This window comes from Elephas maximus, chromosome 5 (genome assembly GCF_024166365.1).
Source record: "Elephas maximus indicus isolate mEleMax1 chromosome 5, mEleMax1 primary haplotype, whole genome shotgun sequence".
In the NCBI taxonomy this organism is placed as follows: domain Eukaryota; kingdom Metazoa; phylum Chordata; class Mammalia; order Proboscidea; family Elephantidae; genus Elephas; species Elephas maximus.
In genome coordinates, this window is record NC_064823.1 from 2,498,387 (window position 1) to 2,516,885 (window position 18,499).

The 18,499-nt window shown below is 35.7% G+C and overlaps 1 protein-coding gene across 1 annotated transcript in view; it reads left to right on the forward strand.

Moving 5' to 3' along the window:
* CLGN (calmegin) overlaps window positions 1–18,499 on the forward strand; it is a 71,229-nt gene that overhangs the window by 27,605 nt on the left and 25,125 nt on the right. The window contains exons 5-8 of the mRNA XM_049885240.1: window positions 34–175; window positions 3,907–3,988; window positions 5,451–5,643; window positions 6,396–6,585. Coding sequence (XP_049741197.1) covers window positions 34–175; window positions 3,907–3,988; window positions 5,451–5,643; window positions 6,396–6,585 — 607 coding nt within the window. The remainder of the gene's footprint in view (window positions 1–33; window positions 176–3,906; window positions 3,989–5,450; window positions 5,644–6,395; window positions 6,586–18,499) is intronic.

Genomic DNA, 18,499 nt, shown 5'->3' on the forward strand with positions numbered 1-18,499 from the left:
TCTTAGTTTAATTTGTTTTACTTTATATTTTAGGAAGATGGGAAATAGAAGAATTGAAAGAAAACCGAGTACCTGGTGACAGAGGACTGGTATTGAAATCTAGAGCAAAGCATCATGCAATTTCTGCTATATTATCAAAACCCTTTATTTTTGCTGATAAACCTTTGATAGTTCAGTAAGTTTTATTTTGTTCTGAATATTGTTTCTGAGTTTTGTATTACTTTTGTATAATTTCTTTTCTGACTATAGTTTACATTTGGATAATGGGTATAAAAACCCAGATTTCCCTTTTAGTTTCACCTTCTGAAGTCTGCAAACACGTGGACACACGCACAAATACACACCCCAAAATTTTGGATGAAGAGCAGGTTGATTATAAAATGGTGATTATGTAATATATACTATAATATATAAAATTTGACCACCATAAACTACATAGTGCATACGAAAATAGCCATTTTATCTGTTTTCTTAAAATTATTTGCTCTTAAGATATTAACTTAAATACATTCGCAGTGGAACCGTAAGTGTTGCTGTTAAACCAGTCATAAGATTTGAAGGCAGAGAATTTATTTTAGAAAGTAAATGTATATATCGATCAGTTTCTTTCAAACATTCAACTCTTTTTAAAAGGCATGTATTTTCACAGACATTCCCCCAATCCCATTATTGACATAAACCGGTTTTATTATGATTTGCTTAAATGTGTACTGTCTTAAAATCAGGCATAAACTCAAGTTTATTTCGCATTCACTGCTATAAAACCAAAGCAGATCTACAAATTAAATACAAACACAATTGTAAAACCAATAAAATTCAAATTAAAAACAAAAAGGAAATATATAAATGTTAGAAATTTTGACTGTCCACAGTTAGTTACAGCATATGGAAAGATCATTTAACTGTAAACTGTATCACTCCAAACCCTTTGTTTTTTTGTTAACATGGAAAACATGTTCTTATATGGTATAACTAAAATACCATTTTGTATTTTAGAGATTTTTAAATTTGGTGTAATTTTTCAGTTGTGATACTTTGGCTTGTCAATATTATCATTTCGCTGAATTTAAAATAAGTAATATCAAAGATCAAAGAGTATATGACCATTATTTGAACAAATTAAAAATATTCTAAGTACCAACTGGGACTGATGTTCGAGCTTGTAACTGTTTATTGTTACTGAGAGGTTTTTTTTTTTTTTTTTGAAAGTTTGATGGTACTTAATTACTGAAACTTACGTGAAATAATATCACTTCCTGTTTTGACTGAGACGTAAATGAAAGGGTAAAGGAAAACCATATAAAGTTCTCCAGAATAAATGAATTAAGTTTAGTATTTTTGGTATAAATTACTACTAAGCAAGCGAGCAAATGATAGCTTGCAAGATTAGAAACAAGGTTGGAAAATAAGTGTAAAAAAAATTAGTGAAGGAATTGTGAAATGACTGTCCCCAAAAAAGAAAAAGAGAGTCAAGAGGAATTGAATAGCAGTTTTTCATATCCTCAAAAACAATTCTAAGAGAGGAATGAGTGTCTTAATATTGATAAAGAGAAATGGGCTAATAAGTAAGAAGTGATTTTATAGTAAGTACAGTAAGTACTGTGGATTTTTGACATAACTTTATCCTAAGCTTTTTTCCCAAATTGTGTATATGTTAATATGTATTATGTGATCATACAAGTTTTGGAAACTAAGAATATTTTAATCTTAGAGACAGAACTTCTTTGAAGACTTTGAGAAGTTCTACCTAGTGAAACCTGCTTTTACCATTAGTACTGTTTCCCAAGCGAATTTAATCACAGAATTTATTTTCCCCCAACAATGATTACTATTTCATGGAACAGTTTGGGAAATGATATTCTAAAGAAATTATTAGTTAACATATATTCTGCATCCTTCCTTAGTTTTCCTGTGACTTGAAGTTCAGCAGCAGTCAGCTATATGATGTACATGTCACTAATCCTCTAATCCCTGAATTACTCATACTAGGCGCAAGTTAAAAACTTGAAAACTCTGGAAGTTTGCATTGTGTAAGAAATATAAAAAGTTATTGAGTCTATGCATAATAAGACAACAAAGCTATGTTGACATTTATACCTTATAATTTATGAAATTGTTCTTTCTAGTTCCTACCTTTTCACAAAACCCTTTGTCTTTAAAAAAAAAAAAAAAAAAATCCAAACCCATTGCCATAGGATCGATTCTGACTCATAGTGACCCTAGAGGACAAGGGTAGAACTGCCGCCATAGGGTTTCCAAGGAGCAGCTGGTAGATTCGAACTGGCAGTCTTCTAGTTAGCAGACAGACATTTAACTACCGTGCCACCAGGGCTCCTACCTTTTCACAAATCCCTTTGTCTTTAGATCACCTGTAATAAAGTTTTTTTTACTTTATTCTTCTTAAAAATAGTGAATATTTGCCTTTAAGCCACATTGTGTGCCATATCTTCTGCATTATAGTCTTCAAAGACATATGTTCCATGAAAAATTACTTTGTCATCTATTGTTTAAAATAAAACTAGGCTTTGAGGAAAACTGTCCTTTATTTAAAAAAAGAAAAACATTAAAAAACCTCTTTTTCTGGTCATAACTAAAGCTGACATTAAGAGCATTTGTTTGCTCATCATTGTACATAACATCCTTTAATCATCATAACTGTCCTTTGAGGTGTAGGTACAGGCAATGTCCCCGTTTTATAGATGAGCAGGTGGAAACTTAGCTTAAATAACTATAAGAGAATGTAGAGAGCTCAAACACTACAGTAAGTAGCAGAATCAAGAATAAATGTCAGGTCTTTCTGACTCCAGAGTACATGCTTATAACCACTAACATGGACAGCTTGACAAATAAAGCATAGTAGAAAGTGGGAAAAAAAAATCCATAATTCTGCAACTCAGAGGAGATAATTATTTAAAATTTTATTGTATTTTCTTTTTTTTTAATGTAAAATATATACGCTAATTGGGTTCAAACTGTTATAATTTTGTATCCTTTTTTTCACTTTCTTGTCACTAAAATTTCTTCAGAAGCATTTTAAACTACAGTCCCTTATTAAAATTATCTCTAGTTCCTAACGCTTCCCTAGTTTTCGCCTCGTTGTTTTAATTCACGTAACCAAATCATAACCCTTTGGTTTTCACTTGTTTTCCTTGGTTTTGGTTGCAAATAATTAATTACCAAATTTTTTTTTTGAATGCTGTTCAATAAGTCTCTGCCTCATTGCCGAAACAAGACATGTTTTTTTAAAAGAAACTTAATGAGAATTACACCATGTGGTAAATCCAAGAGAAGGCTTGCATTTCACTCTCTTACCTGTTATACCATATTTCTCCTACTTCCTGGCTGTTAAGGTCTGTGAAACACTCTAGGTCTTTAACTGAGATTCTGAAATCTTTTGCTGGAACTATTTATTTGAATGCATAACTTATTTACCATGGTTTAGGCATAGTTGAGCTAAAAAGCAAGTGGATAGTGAACTGGAGATCTGAAGTTATTAGCAGTTTCTTAGAAGTCTGTTGCTGTAATTGTGGTCCTTATAGACTTTGATTATTTAACTTCTAAAGAATGTAATGTACCCTATCTGAGCTTGAAGTTTCCTATTGTAGTTTTAGTCAAAGTATTGTATTCTTAATTCAGTAATTTTGGCAGAAAAAAATTGTTTCAATAAATTGGTTGACATTTTTGTAGTTGATTATAAGCATTCTATTTTTAATATTTTGATGATGTACATTGTATTACAGTAGTAGAAAAAATTTCTGGTTATTTCTTATAGATATACTTTATATGAGCTTATTTGTCATGTGAAATCTTTATGTTTTAAATGAATTGAGAATAATACATTAGATTTTAAGGAACAATTAGTAATTTTTATTTACAGCAGTATGATTCTTTTTCCCCTTCATTTAGATATGAAGTAAATTTCCAAGATGGTATTGATTGTGGAGGCGCATACATTAAACTCCTAGCAGACACTGATGATTTGAATCTGGTATGATATTTTAATATTTAAGAAAACTTTCTTAAAGTTAATAAGTATTTTTAAAGAATAATTGATAAAATTGAAGATTTTATTTTCAAATGAAATTGAAAAGACCTTGGAAGTTTTTCTTTTTCCAGTATCAGTTTATAGTTTTTACAGTCTTCAAGTTTCACATTAAGTTGTATCACTTGATGGCATCAATTTTGTAGCCTTTAGCAATATTAAAAAATTTACCATGTCTGTAAATGAGAAATAACATGAAGCTTGTAAATGCCATGGAAAAATTAGGTCGGAATTATTTTCTTTTCAAAATAAGGACTGTAAGTTCATTCACAAAAGTAAGATAATTAAGCAAAGCAATGGAAGGAAATGACGTAAGAGCCAAATAAAAAAGGAGGGTCCAGTTTAGGGACTGGCAACCTACGGAAGATTCAGAAAACTAATTTAAAATCTGTTTCTTGAAGTAGCTTTATAAGTCTAAGACGTTGTATTAGGATCATCTAAGGTCGGGGACTTTTTAATAACATTCTCTCATGGGAGGTTCTTGCCAGGGTTTCTGCAAATAACCGAAATTGGTAATTGAGACGTTGATGAGACATTTGTCAGAGTGTATGTCTGTGGATAGGCTATGAACTGTGGATTAAAGGCTTCAGGTACTGTTATGAGGAGGAGGTAAAGGAGGTGCCGTGTGTAGTGTACGTCGAAGCTCTTGTTTTAGGTTAGGTACTGTTAGCTGTTGTTCACCTAAAGATGTGATGACAATAGTAAAAGCTAATGCCAGCTATTTTATAAGGACTTCATCTGATTAGTTCACTTCATCCTCAGAGAAACCTTGTAAGGTAGGAACTTTTATATTCTACAGAGATGATGAAATGGAGCTACAGAGAAGTGAAGAAATTTGTTCAAGTCTGTGTATAGCTAGTGTAGGTGGCAGTAGTAGAATTTGAGCCCAGATCTGTGTCCAGACCCTATGCTCTTAACCACTATGCCAAAATATTCCCAAACATAACAGTCGCTGTGTAGTAGAACAGGGAGTATGTCTCTGTGTCTGATTTTGTGTCTGAATCTCTTCACTGTACGCTCAGAAGGGTCCTCGTCTTCCTGGATGGTAGTAATGGATAGCCATCGTAGTCTTAAGATCATAAATGTATTTGCCTCTAATGTTTCGTTTTCTTAATAAAATATTAATAGTAAGATTTACATAAAGTAAAGATTATGCCGCTGCTAGCGTAATTTAAGCTGCTCTCCTGCATCTTCAGAAATGGAAGTAACGTGCTTTTTTAAAAAGCCTAACAGTTTTTATATACAATGTCATTTTCCCACATCCTTTGTTGTCACTTACGTCCCATGAAGTCTTGAGTGAATTAACAGTTCATATATTTTTGTAAGCTTTACACAATTGGATAGAATAGAAAATTCATTAAATACCCTGTAATTCTTGACTAATTTCAACACTCATCTCTCTTTGAAGGAAAACTTTTATGATAAAACTTCCTATACCATCATGTTTGGACCAGATAAATGTGGAGAAGATTATAAACTTCATTTTATCTTCAGACATAAACATCCTAAAACCGGAGTTTTTGAAGAGAAACATGCCAAACCTCCAGATGTAGACCTTAAAAAGTTCTTTACAGACAGGAAGACTCATCTTTACACCCTTGGTATATCCTTTTAATTCATTCATTCATTCAAAAATATTTGCTGATATATATTCATGGCAGATTTTAGGGGTAAAAACAAATATGGATCTTACCCTTAAAGGGCTTACCTTTTTGTGAAAATAAGACATAAGTAAATAATTATAGCATAGAGTAGTTTTAAGTAAAGTGCCATATGAGAGATAAAAATGAAGTACAGTTAGAAGTTCAAAAGCAATATTACTTCCAGCTTGGAGGCTCAGAGAAAACCTAGTAAAGGGGATTATATTTGAACTTGTCTTGAAGTATAGTTAGAATTTGAAAAATCATAGGACGTGCATGAGGTTGGTAACTTATTCTCAGGTGGTTCAGGAAAAAATTAAGTTCTTTGTAATCTTTCTGTAATTTTGAAGTTGTTTCAAAAAATTATTTTAAAATGCTGAAGAAGATCGGATTATATTCTGTAACTGTAAAAGAGTGAGGCTAGTGTGATTCTCAAACTGAGCTAGCTAGCTATTAGATATTTTTCATCTGAGAAGTAATGTAACTTTTTATTGTAAAGAATACAGTTTAAAACAAAATAATGTCTTTGATTTTAGAGAGCATTATATTTAGTGATTTAAGTGTATTTCAATTTAATACATTGTTTTTTTCTATATTTCTGGTTGGAAAAAAAATTTTACCCATGACGTTTAGGGTAGTGTTATTTTTTTAGAAGATTATCTTTAAAATGTCTCTCAAGATGATATGTTTAATACATTTAAATTGATCTGTAGTGGTGAACCCAGATGACACATTTGAAGTATTGATTGACCAAATAGTTGTAAACAAAGGAAGCCTTCTAGAGGATGTGGTCCCTCCTATCAACCCTCCCAAAGAAATTGAAGATCCCAGTGACAGGAAACCTGATGATTGGGATGAAAGAGCAAAAATCCCTGATCCTTCTGCCATCAAACCAGATGATTGGTAAGCAGAAAATGTAGTTCAAAACAAAATTCATCGTTTTTCATAATTAAGAAATGAGACACAACATATTAGTGAAGTTTACAACCAATGGAATTTAATTGTTTTAAAGATTAAAACGATTTATTTTGACTATACTGGGTGAAGTGCTTACGTAAAATGGATTCCGTACTTTCCTGCCTTTTAATCGGAGCCCTGGCTGTACAGTGGTTTAATTCTCAATATTTTAAGTTTGTTGTCTTTTTTAGTAAGTTCCTGTGTTTTTATCTTTTTATGCTTTCAGTCTATGAAGAAAAATTCCTTGAATCTGAAACATGAACACTTAACTTTTAATCCCTGCTTTGATCCTTATCACTATGTATGTGCACTTTTTATATGGTTTTAGTCTTTTTTCGGTTAATATTAAACCAAAAACCCCAATGCTTTGCCGTCGAGTCAATTCCAACTCATAGTGACCCTATAGGACAGAGTAGAACTGCCCCGTAGAGTTTCCAAGAAGCACCTGGTGGATTCGGACTGCCAGTCTTTTGGTTAGCAACCAAATCTCTTAACCACTACGCCGCCAGGGTTTCCCAGTACTTGGCCTTAAATAGCCATATCCTCAACATTTTATAAAACTGTGTAGAACTTGCTCATAAGAAACTGACCTAACCATTTTCCACTAGATGGTTATTTGTGTTGTCTCCTTTCTATAGGATTATAAGTATTTTTCTCAAAAGAAAGGTTACAGACTACTGATTCAAGGAACTGCTAGCTCTGGTCGTCTGTGTTCCCCAGAAAAACTGAACAGCTACCAGTAGCCATTTTTAGTGATCATATTTCCATAGAATTCCACCACCATTGTAATCCTCTGTCTTTCTGTCTTAATTGTCTTTCAGTGTTTTTGTTATGGCTGGCATTTCTGATTTTTATTATTAACTTTTTCTTTCCTTTGTTTGATAGAATCAGTGCTTTATTAGTTGTATTAGTATTTTTCCAAAGTTCAACTTTGTTTGAAACATTCCTGTTACACCCACATTTAAAATTTTATTTGTTAGATCTCATTGATTTTCTTTTTCCTCAGATTTGTTATGTTCCTTTTTTAGATTTTTCAAATTTCAAATCTTTAGTCATTCTTTTTTTTCTTTTTATTAACTCAAACAGTTGATCTTCCCCAAGGTGCTTTTAACAACACCTAACAGATTTTTATATTTTGTACTTATTTTTTCATTGCTTTAAAATAAGCTATTCTGGTCATTTGTTCTTTTTCTCCAACTCAGGTATTCTTTAAAAAATGTTTTTAGTGGCTAAGTGACTGAATAATTTTTATCTCCTGCTCTCTTTCCTTCTCTTCATGTCCCCCCTTCCTTTTTCTTTCATTTCTTCCTTTCTTTTTTTCCCTTTCTGCTTCTTTTTATTGTATTTATTTAGTGGGTGGAGAGTTTACAAGTACAGAAATCTACTCCTACTACATGCAAATTAATCAGTTATTGTCATATTTACTTACAAATATTTTTAGTAAAAGAAGTAAAAACATTGCAGATAAAATCTTAAGTTCTCTTTCTAACCTTATCTCATCCTTATATCCTTTCCCCAGAAACAGCCATTAATGTGAATTTAGTGTGTATCCTTCAAGTCTGTGTTTTAACATTTTATTTCATGTGTTTCTGTAAAATATATTCTTAAATTTATATGAGTGATAATCATTGTGTACAATTTCTGAAACTTTTTTCTGTTTATATTGCTGTATATAGAGTTAATGTATAATTGCATATGGTTAATTCCATTGTATGAATATAGCAAAATTATCCATTCTCTTATGATATACATTTAGGTTATTTCCAACTTTTCACTATTATAAAGAATGCTTGGACATCATCATGTATTATGTGTAAGAAGTTCTCTAGGTCTGTACTTAGAACTGTGATTGCATGTCTTCAGCTTTGCCAGATTATTTTCATGCTATTCTCCAAAAGTAATATAATTTACATTTTTATACCAGCAGCATTGTTTGGATTGAAATTGTTTGCCAGTCTAATGATGGTAGACTGATATCTCATTGTTATTTTAATTTTCATTTTCCTTATTGATGACATGCGATATGATCATTAGCCACTGAGGTTTCCCCATGAATTGCAGTTCATTTTATGTACCCATTTTTCTATTGGGAGTTTTGTCTTTTTCTTCATAAATTTATAAAATTTTAATAATAAATCCTGGGAAGCAGAAATATTCTGTTAAAACTCTATGGTATTTTTTTCTTGAACAGTAGTTTTTATTTTAAAATAGATTCATCATTCTTTTTATTTGGTGGTTTATGTCTTATTTAAGAAAACCTTTCTTTCTAGTGTCATAAAAGGTATTCTCTATATTTTTGTAAAAGTGTTTTGTTTTTTACATATTTACTACCTTTGAGACTTTTATATTTGAAATGAGATAGGAAACTAAGGTTTTTTTTCCCCCCATATGGATGACCAATGCACTAAATATCAATTATTGAGTTTTCTATCCTAATAGGGAAAGTTCCCAATCCTTATCTCCCCTCCCCTCTGGAGTTACTAGATTTTATTCTTCTAGAAAATTGTAATGGATATTGAGTGGATTTGTTTTGAATGTGTAGATGTGGAAAGAGTTTATATTTCTGTGATAGTCTTTCCATCTTTAAAAATGATACAGTTATACCTTGCCATCCAGTCTCTTTGGTTCCTAAGTTTGAACAGTAAAACTTGGCTAATGAATTCTGTTAGAGAGGCTGAATCAGCTAAATCCGTTTGCTTCCTAAGTTTTTAGATTCCATTTCTTTTCTCGTCGATTGGCTTATGAGCTTTTTCTCTTTGGTTTGTATTAGTGGTACCTCTGGGTTTACGATATGCATCTTTAACTTATCTTCATCTACTGAAGTAATTTTATATCACTTCATGTATAATTTTAGCTTTATAACAATATCTTATATTCCCCCTTCCATTTTTTGTGATACCATACATAACACAGTATTTATTCTTCCAACAGTAATATAGTATTGCCATAACATAGTATTTATTCTTCAGTAATATTTTAAAGTTAAAATGAAGAAAAAAGTCTGTTTACTACATATTCATCATTTTTGATACTTTCTTTTTTGTAGATAAGAATTTCCATGTCTTGTTACTTTCCTTCTGCCTGAAAAATGCCCTTTAACACATTGTAGCGCAGGTCTGGTCCCGAAAGCTTGACTCCATCCACGTCATTAAGGTCAACTTACTTTGAGGAGGCAGCTCTTCCCCAGTCATCTTTTGAGTGCCTTCCAACCTGGGAGCTCATCTCCCAGCACTATATCAGACAATGTTCCACTGCTATTCATAAGGTTTTCACTGGCTAATACTTTTCAGAAGTAGACTGCCGGGTCCTTCTTCCTAGTCTGCCTTAGTCTGGAAGCTCAGCTGAAACCTGTCCTCCGTGGGTGACCCTACTGGTATCTGAATACCGGTGGCATAGCTTCCAGCATCACAGCAACACGCAAGCCCCCACAGTACAACAAACTGACAGACACATTTGCTGATGTGGCATGACTCAAAATGAGAAGAAACAGCTGCAACCATCCATTAATAATCGGAACCTGGTATGTACGAAGTATGAATCTAGGAAAATTGGAAATTGTCAACAATGAAATGGAACGGGTAAACATTGATATCCAAGGCATTAGTGAGCTGAAATGAACTGGTACTGGCTATTTTGAATCGGACAACCATATAGTCTACTGTGCTGGGAATGACAACTAAAAGAGGAATGTTGTTGCATTCATCTTCTAAAAGAGCGTTTCAAGATCTAGCCTGAAGAACAACGCTGTCAGTGATCGGATAATATCCATACGCCTACAAGGAAGAACAGTTAATACGACTATTATTCAAATTTACGCACCAATCACTAGGGCCAAAGATGAAGAAATAGAAGATTTTTATCAGCTGCCGCAGTCTGAAATTGATCGAACATGGAGTCAAGTAATTATCAATGTTTGATAATTACTGGCAATTGGAATGCGAAAGTTAGAACAAAGAAGAAGGATCAGTAGTTGGAAAATATGGCCTCGGTGACAGAAACAAGGCTGGAGATCAAATAATCGAATTATGCAAGACCAACAACTTCTTCATTGCAAATACCTTCTTTCACTAACATAAATGGCAAGTATACACATGGACCTTGCCAGATGGAACACACAGAAATCAAATTGACTACATCTGTGGAAAGAGACGATGGAAAAGCTCAATATCATCAGTCAGAACAAGGCCAGGGGCCGACTGTGGAACAGACCATCAATTGCTCATATGCAAGTTCAAGCTGAAACTGAAGAACATCCGAGCAAGTCCACGAGAGCCAAAATATGACCTTGAGTATATCCCACCTGAATTTAGAGACCATCTCAAGAATAGATATGACACATTGAACACCAGTGACCGAAGACCAGATGAGTTGTGGAATGACATCAAGGACATCATCCATGAAGAAAGCAAGAGGTCAATGAAAAGACAGGAAAGAAAGAAAAGACCAAGATGGATGTTAGAGGAGACTCTGAAACTTGCTCTTGAGCATCGAGCAGCTGAAGCAAAAGGAAGAACTGATGAAAAAAAACTGAACAGAAGATTTCAAAGGCCTCACGGGAAGACAAAGTAAAGTATTATAATGACATGTGCAAAGAGCTGGAGATGGAAAACCAAAAGGGAGGAACATGGTCAGCGTTTCTCAAGCTGAAAGAACTGAAGAAAAAATTTAAGCCTCGAGTTGCAACAGTGAAGGATTCCATGGGGAAAATATTAGACGATGCAGGAAGCATCAAAAGAAGATGGGAGGAATACACAGAGTCATTATACCAAAAAGAATTAGTCGATATTAACCATTTCAAGAGGTGGCATATGATCAGGAACCGATAGTACTGAAGGAAGAGGTCCAAGCTGCTCTGAAGGCATTGGCGAAAAACAAGGCTCCAGCAATTGATGGAATATCAGTTGAGATGTTTCAACAAACAGATGCAGTGCTAGAGGTGCTCACCTCTCTATGCCAAGAAATATGAAAGACAGCTTCCTGGCCAACCGACTGGAAGAGATCCATATTTATGCCTATTCCCAAGAAAGGTGATTCAACTGAATGTGGAAATTATAGAACAATATCATTAATATCACACACAAGCAAAATTTTGCTGAAGAGCATTCAAAAATGGCTGCAGCAATATATCAACAGGGAACTGCCAGAAATTCTGGCTGGTTTCAGAAGAGGATGTGGAACCAGGGATATCATTGCTGATGTCAGATGGATCCTGGCTGAAAGCAGAGAATACCAGAAGGATGTTTACCTGTGTTTTATTGACTATGCAAAGGCATTCGACTGTGTGGATCATAACAAACTATGGATAACACTGCGAAGAATGGGAATTCCAGAACACTTAGTTGTGCTCATAAGGAATCTTTACATAGATAAAGAGGCAGTTGTTAAGACAGAACAGGGGATACTGATTGGTTTAAAGTGAGGAAAGGTGTGCGTCAGGGTTGTATTCTTTCACCATACCTATTTAATCTGTATGCTGAGCAAATAATCCGAGAAGCTGGACTATATGAAGAAGAACGGGGCATCAGGATTGGAGGAAGACTCAACCTGTGTTATGCAGATGACACAACCTTGCTTGCTGAAAGTGAAGAGGACTTGAAGCACTTACTATTGAAGATCAAAGACCACAGCCTTCAGTATGGATTATACCTCAACATAAAGAAAACAAAAATCCTCACAACTGGACCAATGAGCAACATCATGATAAACGGAGAAAACATTGAAGTTGTCCAGGATTTCATTTTACTTGGATCCACAATCAACAGCTATGGAAGCAGCAGTCAAGAAATCAAGACACATTGCATTGGGCAGATCTGCTGCAAAGGAGCTCTTTAAAATGTTGAAGAGCAAAGATGCCACCTTGAAGACTAAGGTGCACCTGACCCAGGCCATGGTGTTTTCAATCACATCATATGCATGTGAAAGCTGGACAATGAATAAAGAAGACTGAAGAAGAGTTGAAGCCTTTGAATTGTGGTGTTGACGAAGAATATTGAATATACCATGGACTGCCAAAAGAACGAACAAATCTGTCTTGGAAGAAGTGCAGCCAGAATGCTCCTTAGAGGCAAGGATGGCGAGACGGCGTCTTAAATACTTTGGACATGTTGTCAGGAGGGATCAGTCCCTGGAGAAGGACATCATGCTTGGCCAAGTACAGGGTCAGCGGAAAAGAGGAAGACCCACAACGAGGTGGATTGACACAGTGGCAGCAACAATGAGCTCAAGCGTAACAACGATTGTAAGGATGGTGCAGGACTGGGCAGTGTTTCATTCTGTTGTGCATAGGGTCGCTATGAGTCGGAACAACAGCGCAGGTGTGCTGGTGTTGAATTTTCCCAGCTTTTATTTGTGTGAAAATTTATGTTACCTTCGTTTTCAGTGTTGTATTCCAGGCTGATAGTTATTTTTCAACAGTCATTCCTTGTCTTGTGGCTTGCGTTGTTTCTGAGAAGTCAGTTGTTATTCTCATCTTTGTTTTCCTATCCATGTGTCATATTTCTCTGTTTGGTTTTGAGATTTTTTTCATTATCACCATTTTCAACTATTTGACTTTGTTGCACCTTCATGTGTTTTTATTTGTAATTACCTTGCTGTGGCTCCTTTGAGCTTGCTGGAACTGTGGGTTTATAGTTTGTATCAAATTTGGGTAATATTTGACCATTATTTCTTCAATATTTTTATGTACCTCCCTTTCTGTATTTTTGGGGGAAGGCTCCACTTATATGTAGGCTAGACTGCTTTATGTTGTCACACAGGTTACTGAGTAATGATTTGTTCTTTTTTTTTTTTTAAAAGAACCCCTTTTCCTCTCATGCCTCATTTTGGAAAGTGAGTATTCATTCAAGTTCACTGATCATTTCTTTCACAGTGTCTAATCCCCCGTTATCCATATTCTAAGAAGTTTTCGTTTCAGATACTGATTTTCAGCTCTTGAAACTCCTGATTTTTTGTTTTTATTTTTGTAGATACCTTTTATTTCTTTTCTCATCATGGCCATGCTTTCCCATGTTGTTATTGTCAGGTGCTATTGAGTCAGTTTCCACTCATTGCAAGCATATGTACAACAAAATGAAACACTGCCTGGTCCTGCGCCAGCCACTCAATCGTTGGTATGTTTGAGCCCATTGTTGTAGCCACTGTGTCCGTCTCATTGAGGGTCTTCCTCTTTTTTTTACTGACCCTCTACCTTACCAAGCATGATGTCCTTTCCAGGGACTGGTCCCTCCTCATAACATGTCCAAAGTACATGAGATGAAGTCTCCCCATCCTCCCTTCTAAGGAGCATTCTGGCTGCACTTCTTCCAAGGCAGATTTGTTCATTTCTCTGGAAGTCCATGGTATATTCAGTATTCTTTGCCAACACCATAATTTAAAGGCGTTGAGTCTTCTTCTGTCTTCCTTATTCATTGTCCAGCTTTCACATGCATATGAGGCAATTGAAAATATCACGGCTTGGGTCAGGCATACCTTAGTCCTCAAGGTGACATCTTTGCTTTTTAACACTTTAAAGAATTCCATTGCAGTAGAATTGCACAATGCAATATGTTGTTTGATTTCTTAACTGCTGCTTCCTTGGGCATTGATTGTGGATCCAAGTAAAATGAAATCCTTAACAACTTCAGTATTTTCTCCGTTTATTGTAATGTTGCTTATTGGTCTAGTTGTGAGGATTTTTGTTTTCTTTATGTTGAGGTGTAATCCATAATGAAGGCTGTAGTCTTTGGTCTTCAGTAAGTGCTTCAAGTGTTCTTCTCTTTCAGCAAGCAAGGTTGTGTCATCTGCCTATGGTAGATTGTTGATGAGTATTCTTCCAATCCTGATGCATCATTCTTCATATAGTCCAGCTTCTAGGATTATTTGCTCAGCAGACAGATTGAGTAAATATGGTGAAAGGATACAACCCTGACAGACACCATTCCTGATTTTAAACCACTCAGTATCCCCTTGTTTTTTCAAAAGACTGCCTCTTGGTTTATGTACAGCTTCCACATGAGCACAATTAAGTGTTCTGGAATTCCCATTCTTTGCAGTGTTATCCATGATTTATTATGATCCACACAGTCAAATGCTGTTCCAAAGTCAATAAAGCACAGGTAAACATCTTTCTGGTATTCTTTGCTTTCAGCCAGGATCCATCTGACATCAGCAATGATATTCCTCATTCCACGTCCTCTTCTGAATCCAGCTTGAATTTCTGGCAGTTACCTGTCAATGTACTGCTATAACCGTTTTTGAATTATCTTCAGCAGAATTTTCCTTGTGTGTGATATTTACCAAGTGCCATTATGTGATATTAATGGTGCGATATTAATGTGATATTAATGGTGATATTAACGTGTGATATTAATGGTGATTAATTTCCACATTCTGTTGGATCACCTTTATTTGGAATGGGCTCAAATATGGATCTCTTCGAGTCAACCAGGTAGCTGTCTTCCAAATTTCTTGGCATAGACAAGTGATTGCTTCCAGTATTGCATCCATTTGTTGAAACATCTCAGTTAGTGTTCCGTCAGTTCCTGGAGCCTTGCTTTTTGCCAGTGTCTTCGGTGTAGCTTGGAAGTCTTCCTTCCCTGCCATCGGTTCTTGATCATATGCTGCCTCCTGAAATGGTTGAGCATCCACCAATTCTTTTTGGTACAGCAACTCTGTTTTCCTCTACCTTCTTGAATATATGGAGCACATTTACATATGTCTGTTTTAATGCCTTTGTCGGCTTATCCCATCGTTTTTTCATTTAAGGGTTTGTTTTTAATTGATTGATTTTCTTCTTAAAACCAAAAGAAACCAAACCCATTGTAGTTGAGTCAGTTCCCACTCGTCACGCCCTATAGGACAGAATAGAACTGCCCCATAGGGTTTCCAAGGAATGGCTGGTAGATCCGAACTGCCAGCCTTTTGGTTAGCAGCCCAGCTCTTAGCCACTATACCACCAGGGCTCTGCTTTCCTTATTATGGGTTATATTTTCCTTTTTTTTTTTTTTTTTGCATGCCTCTTGGTTTTTTATTGTATGTCAGACATTGTGACTCTTATTGTCTGCTAGATTTTATTGAATTCCTTTAAATACTGTTTGATTTTACTCAAGTATGTAGTTAAGTTATTGGAATTAGTTGGATTCTTTCAAGGCTTGTTTTTAAGCTCTGTTAGGGTAGGTCCAGAGCGGCCTTTAGTCTAGGGCCAATTTATTCACACTACAAGGAAGATCTCTTTGTGAGGACTGCACTCAGTGTGCAGTGTATTAACAAGCTGTTTTCTTGGGGGCTTGTGGAAACATAAGTTGCTCCTGCCTTTGATGCTCTAGGAATTGTTCTGCCTATTGTTTTCCTGTGGTTCTTCCCCTTGTTTCGGGTGGTTTCCTCTTTATAGGCACTCTAGCACTAAGGCAGAGACTCCAGAGTCTCTTTCTGAAGCTCTCTGGAGCTCTCAGTGCAACTCGCTGCCCCTCGTATTCTAGCTCCCTTGGCGTCTCTGAGCTGTGATCTGTTTCCTCAATTCAGGGAAGAATTACTGTTTGGAAACTGCCTGCACACAGTAAGCTGGGGCAATGTTTTTTAACCTTCTCTCTTTGTGAGCAGAGTCCTACATTGCATATTACCTCTAGTCTGAGGACAGTTGTTTCATATATTTTGTCTGTTTTATTAATTGCTTGAGGTGGAAGAGTAAATTTAGTCTTTGCTACTCCATCTTGTTCTGAAAAGGAAGCCTACTTCTCTGTTTTAATATGCAATTCTTTGATTACTGTCAAAGTGGAATAATTTTCATCACCTGATTGTATTTCTTTTATAAATTACTTTTTCATGTGATTTTTTAATTCTGTTGAGTTTGTCCTATTAGTTTTGACTTATCAAAATCTTTTAAAATTTATATAAAAAACCAAAAACCCATTGCTGTTGAGTTGATACCATCAAGTCATGGTGACCTTATAGTACAAAGCAGAACTGCCTCATAGGGTTTCCAAGGCTGCAGTCTGGAAGGAAGCAGAGACTGCCACATCTTTTTCCTGCAAAGTGGCTGGTTGGTTTGAACTGCCAACCTTTCTGTTAGCAGCCAAGCAATTACCCACCGTGCCACCAGTGCTCCTTTTAAATTTATATAAAATAGTTTTTATATAAATAAACTGTATTGAGATCGTTACCCATTTTTGGTCATAGATGGTACAAATACTTTTCAAATTAGAAATTTGTCTTAACCTTATTTACAGTGTGTTTTGTTTTCTTTTACCACACAAAAGTTTTAATTCTTGTATAGTTAAAATTGTTGTTCTTTTCCCGTTTAGTTCCTAACTTTGATTTCACTCAGAACTAACTACTGCCTTCATCTATAGTTTCTTTTAGTAGCTTTATGTATTGTTTTGGATTTGCTTTTAATGAAATGGAAATTATTTTGATTTTAGGTATGATAGGAGGTCTAAAGTTTTTTGTCTAAATGCTTAACATAGCAAAATAGCATTTGTTAAGTAACCTAGCCTTCCCTTTATGTAAAATGTTACTACCTTTATCATTATTTAATTTTTTAAATATGAAGGTCTGTTTCTGGTGTCTTTTGTTTTTTATTCTATCTGCCTATTCCTGTATGAGTATCACACTTTTTTTTTTGATTGTGCTTTATATGAAGGATTAAACAGCAAATTAGTTTCTCATTAAACAATACACATAATGTTTTGTGACATTGGTTGCCAACCCTGTGACGTGTCAACACTCTCCCCTTCTCAAATTTAGGTTCCCCATTTCCATTCATTCATCCTTCCTGTCCCCTCCTGCCTTCTCATCCTTGCCCCTTGGCTGGTGTGCCCATTTAGTCTCATTTTATTTTATGGGCCTCTCTAATCTTTGGCTGAAGAGTGAACCTCAGGAGTGACTTCAATGTACTGAGTTAAAAGGGTTTCCAGGGGCCATGCACTGGAGGTTTTTCCAGTCTCTGTCAGATGAGTAAGTCTGTTTTTTTTGTTTTTGTTTTTTTGGTATGTTTGAAGTTTTGTTCTACATATTTTCTCCAGGTACCATACTTTTTTGTTTATAATTTTTATTGTGCTTTAAGTTTACAAATCAAGTCAGTCTCTCACACAAAAACCCCTATACATCTTGCTACACACTCCAAATTACTCTTCCCCTGATGAGACAGCCTGCTCTCTCCCTCCACTCTCTCTTTTTGTGTCCATTTCGCCAGCTTCTAACCCCCTCTACCCTCTCATCTCCCCTCCAGGCAGGAGATGCCAACATAGTCTCAAGTCTCCACCTGATCCAAGAAGCTCACTCCTCACCAGCACCCCTCTCCAACCCATTGTCCAGTCCAATCCATGTATGAAGAGTTGGCTTCGGGAATGGTTCCTGTCCTGGGGCAACAGAAGGTCTGGGGGCCATGACCACCAGGGTCCTTCTAGTCTCAGTCAGACCATTAAGTCTGGCCTTATGAGAATTTGGGGTCTGCATCCCACTGCTCTCCTGCTCCCTCAGGGGTCCTCTGTTGTGTTCCCTGTCAGGGCAGTCATTGGTTGTAGCCAGACACTATCTAGTTCCTCTGGTCTCGGGATGATGTAGTCGCTGGTTCCTGTGGCCCTTTCTGTCTCCTGGGCTCCTAATCACCTTGTGTCCTTGGTGTTCTTCATTCTCCTTCGATCCAGGTGGGTTGAGACCAATTGATGCATCTTAGATGGCTGCTTGCTAGCGTTTAAGGCCCAAGACGCCACTCTTCAAAGTGGGATGCAGAATATTTTCTTAATAGATTTTATTATTCCAGTTGACTGAGATGTCCCCTGAAACCATGGTTCCCAGACCCCTGCCCCTGCTACGCTGGCCTTCGAAGCCTTCAGTTTATTCAGGAAACTACTTTTGGTTTAGTCCAATTGTGCTGACCTCCCCT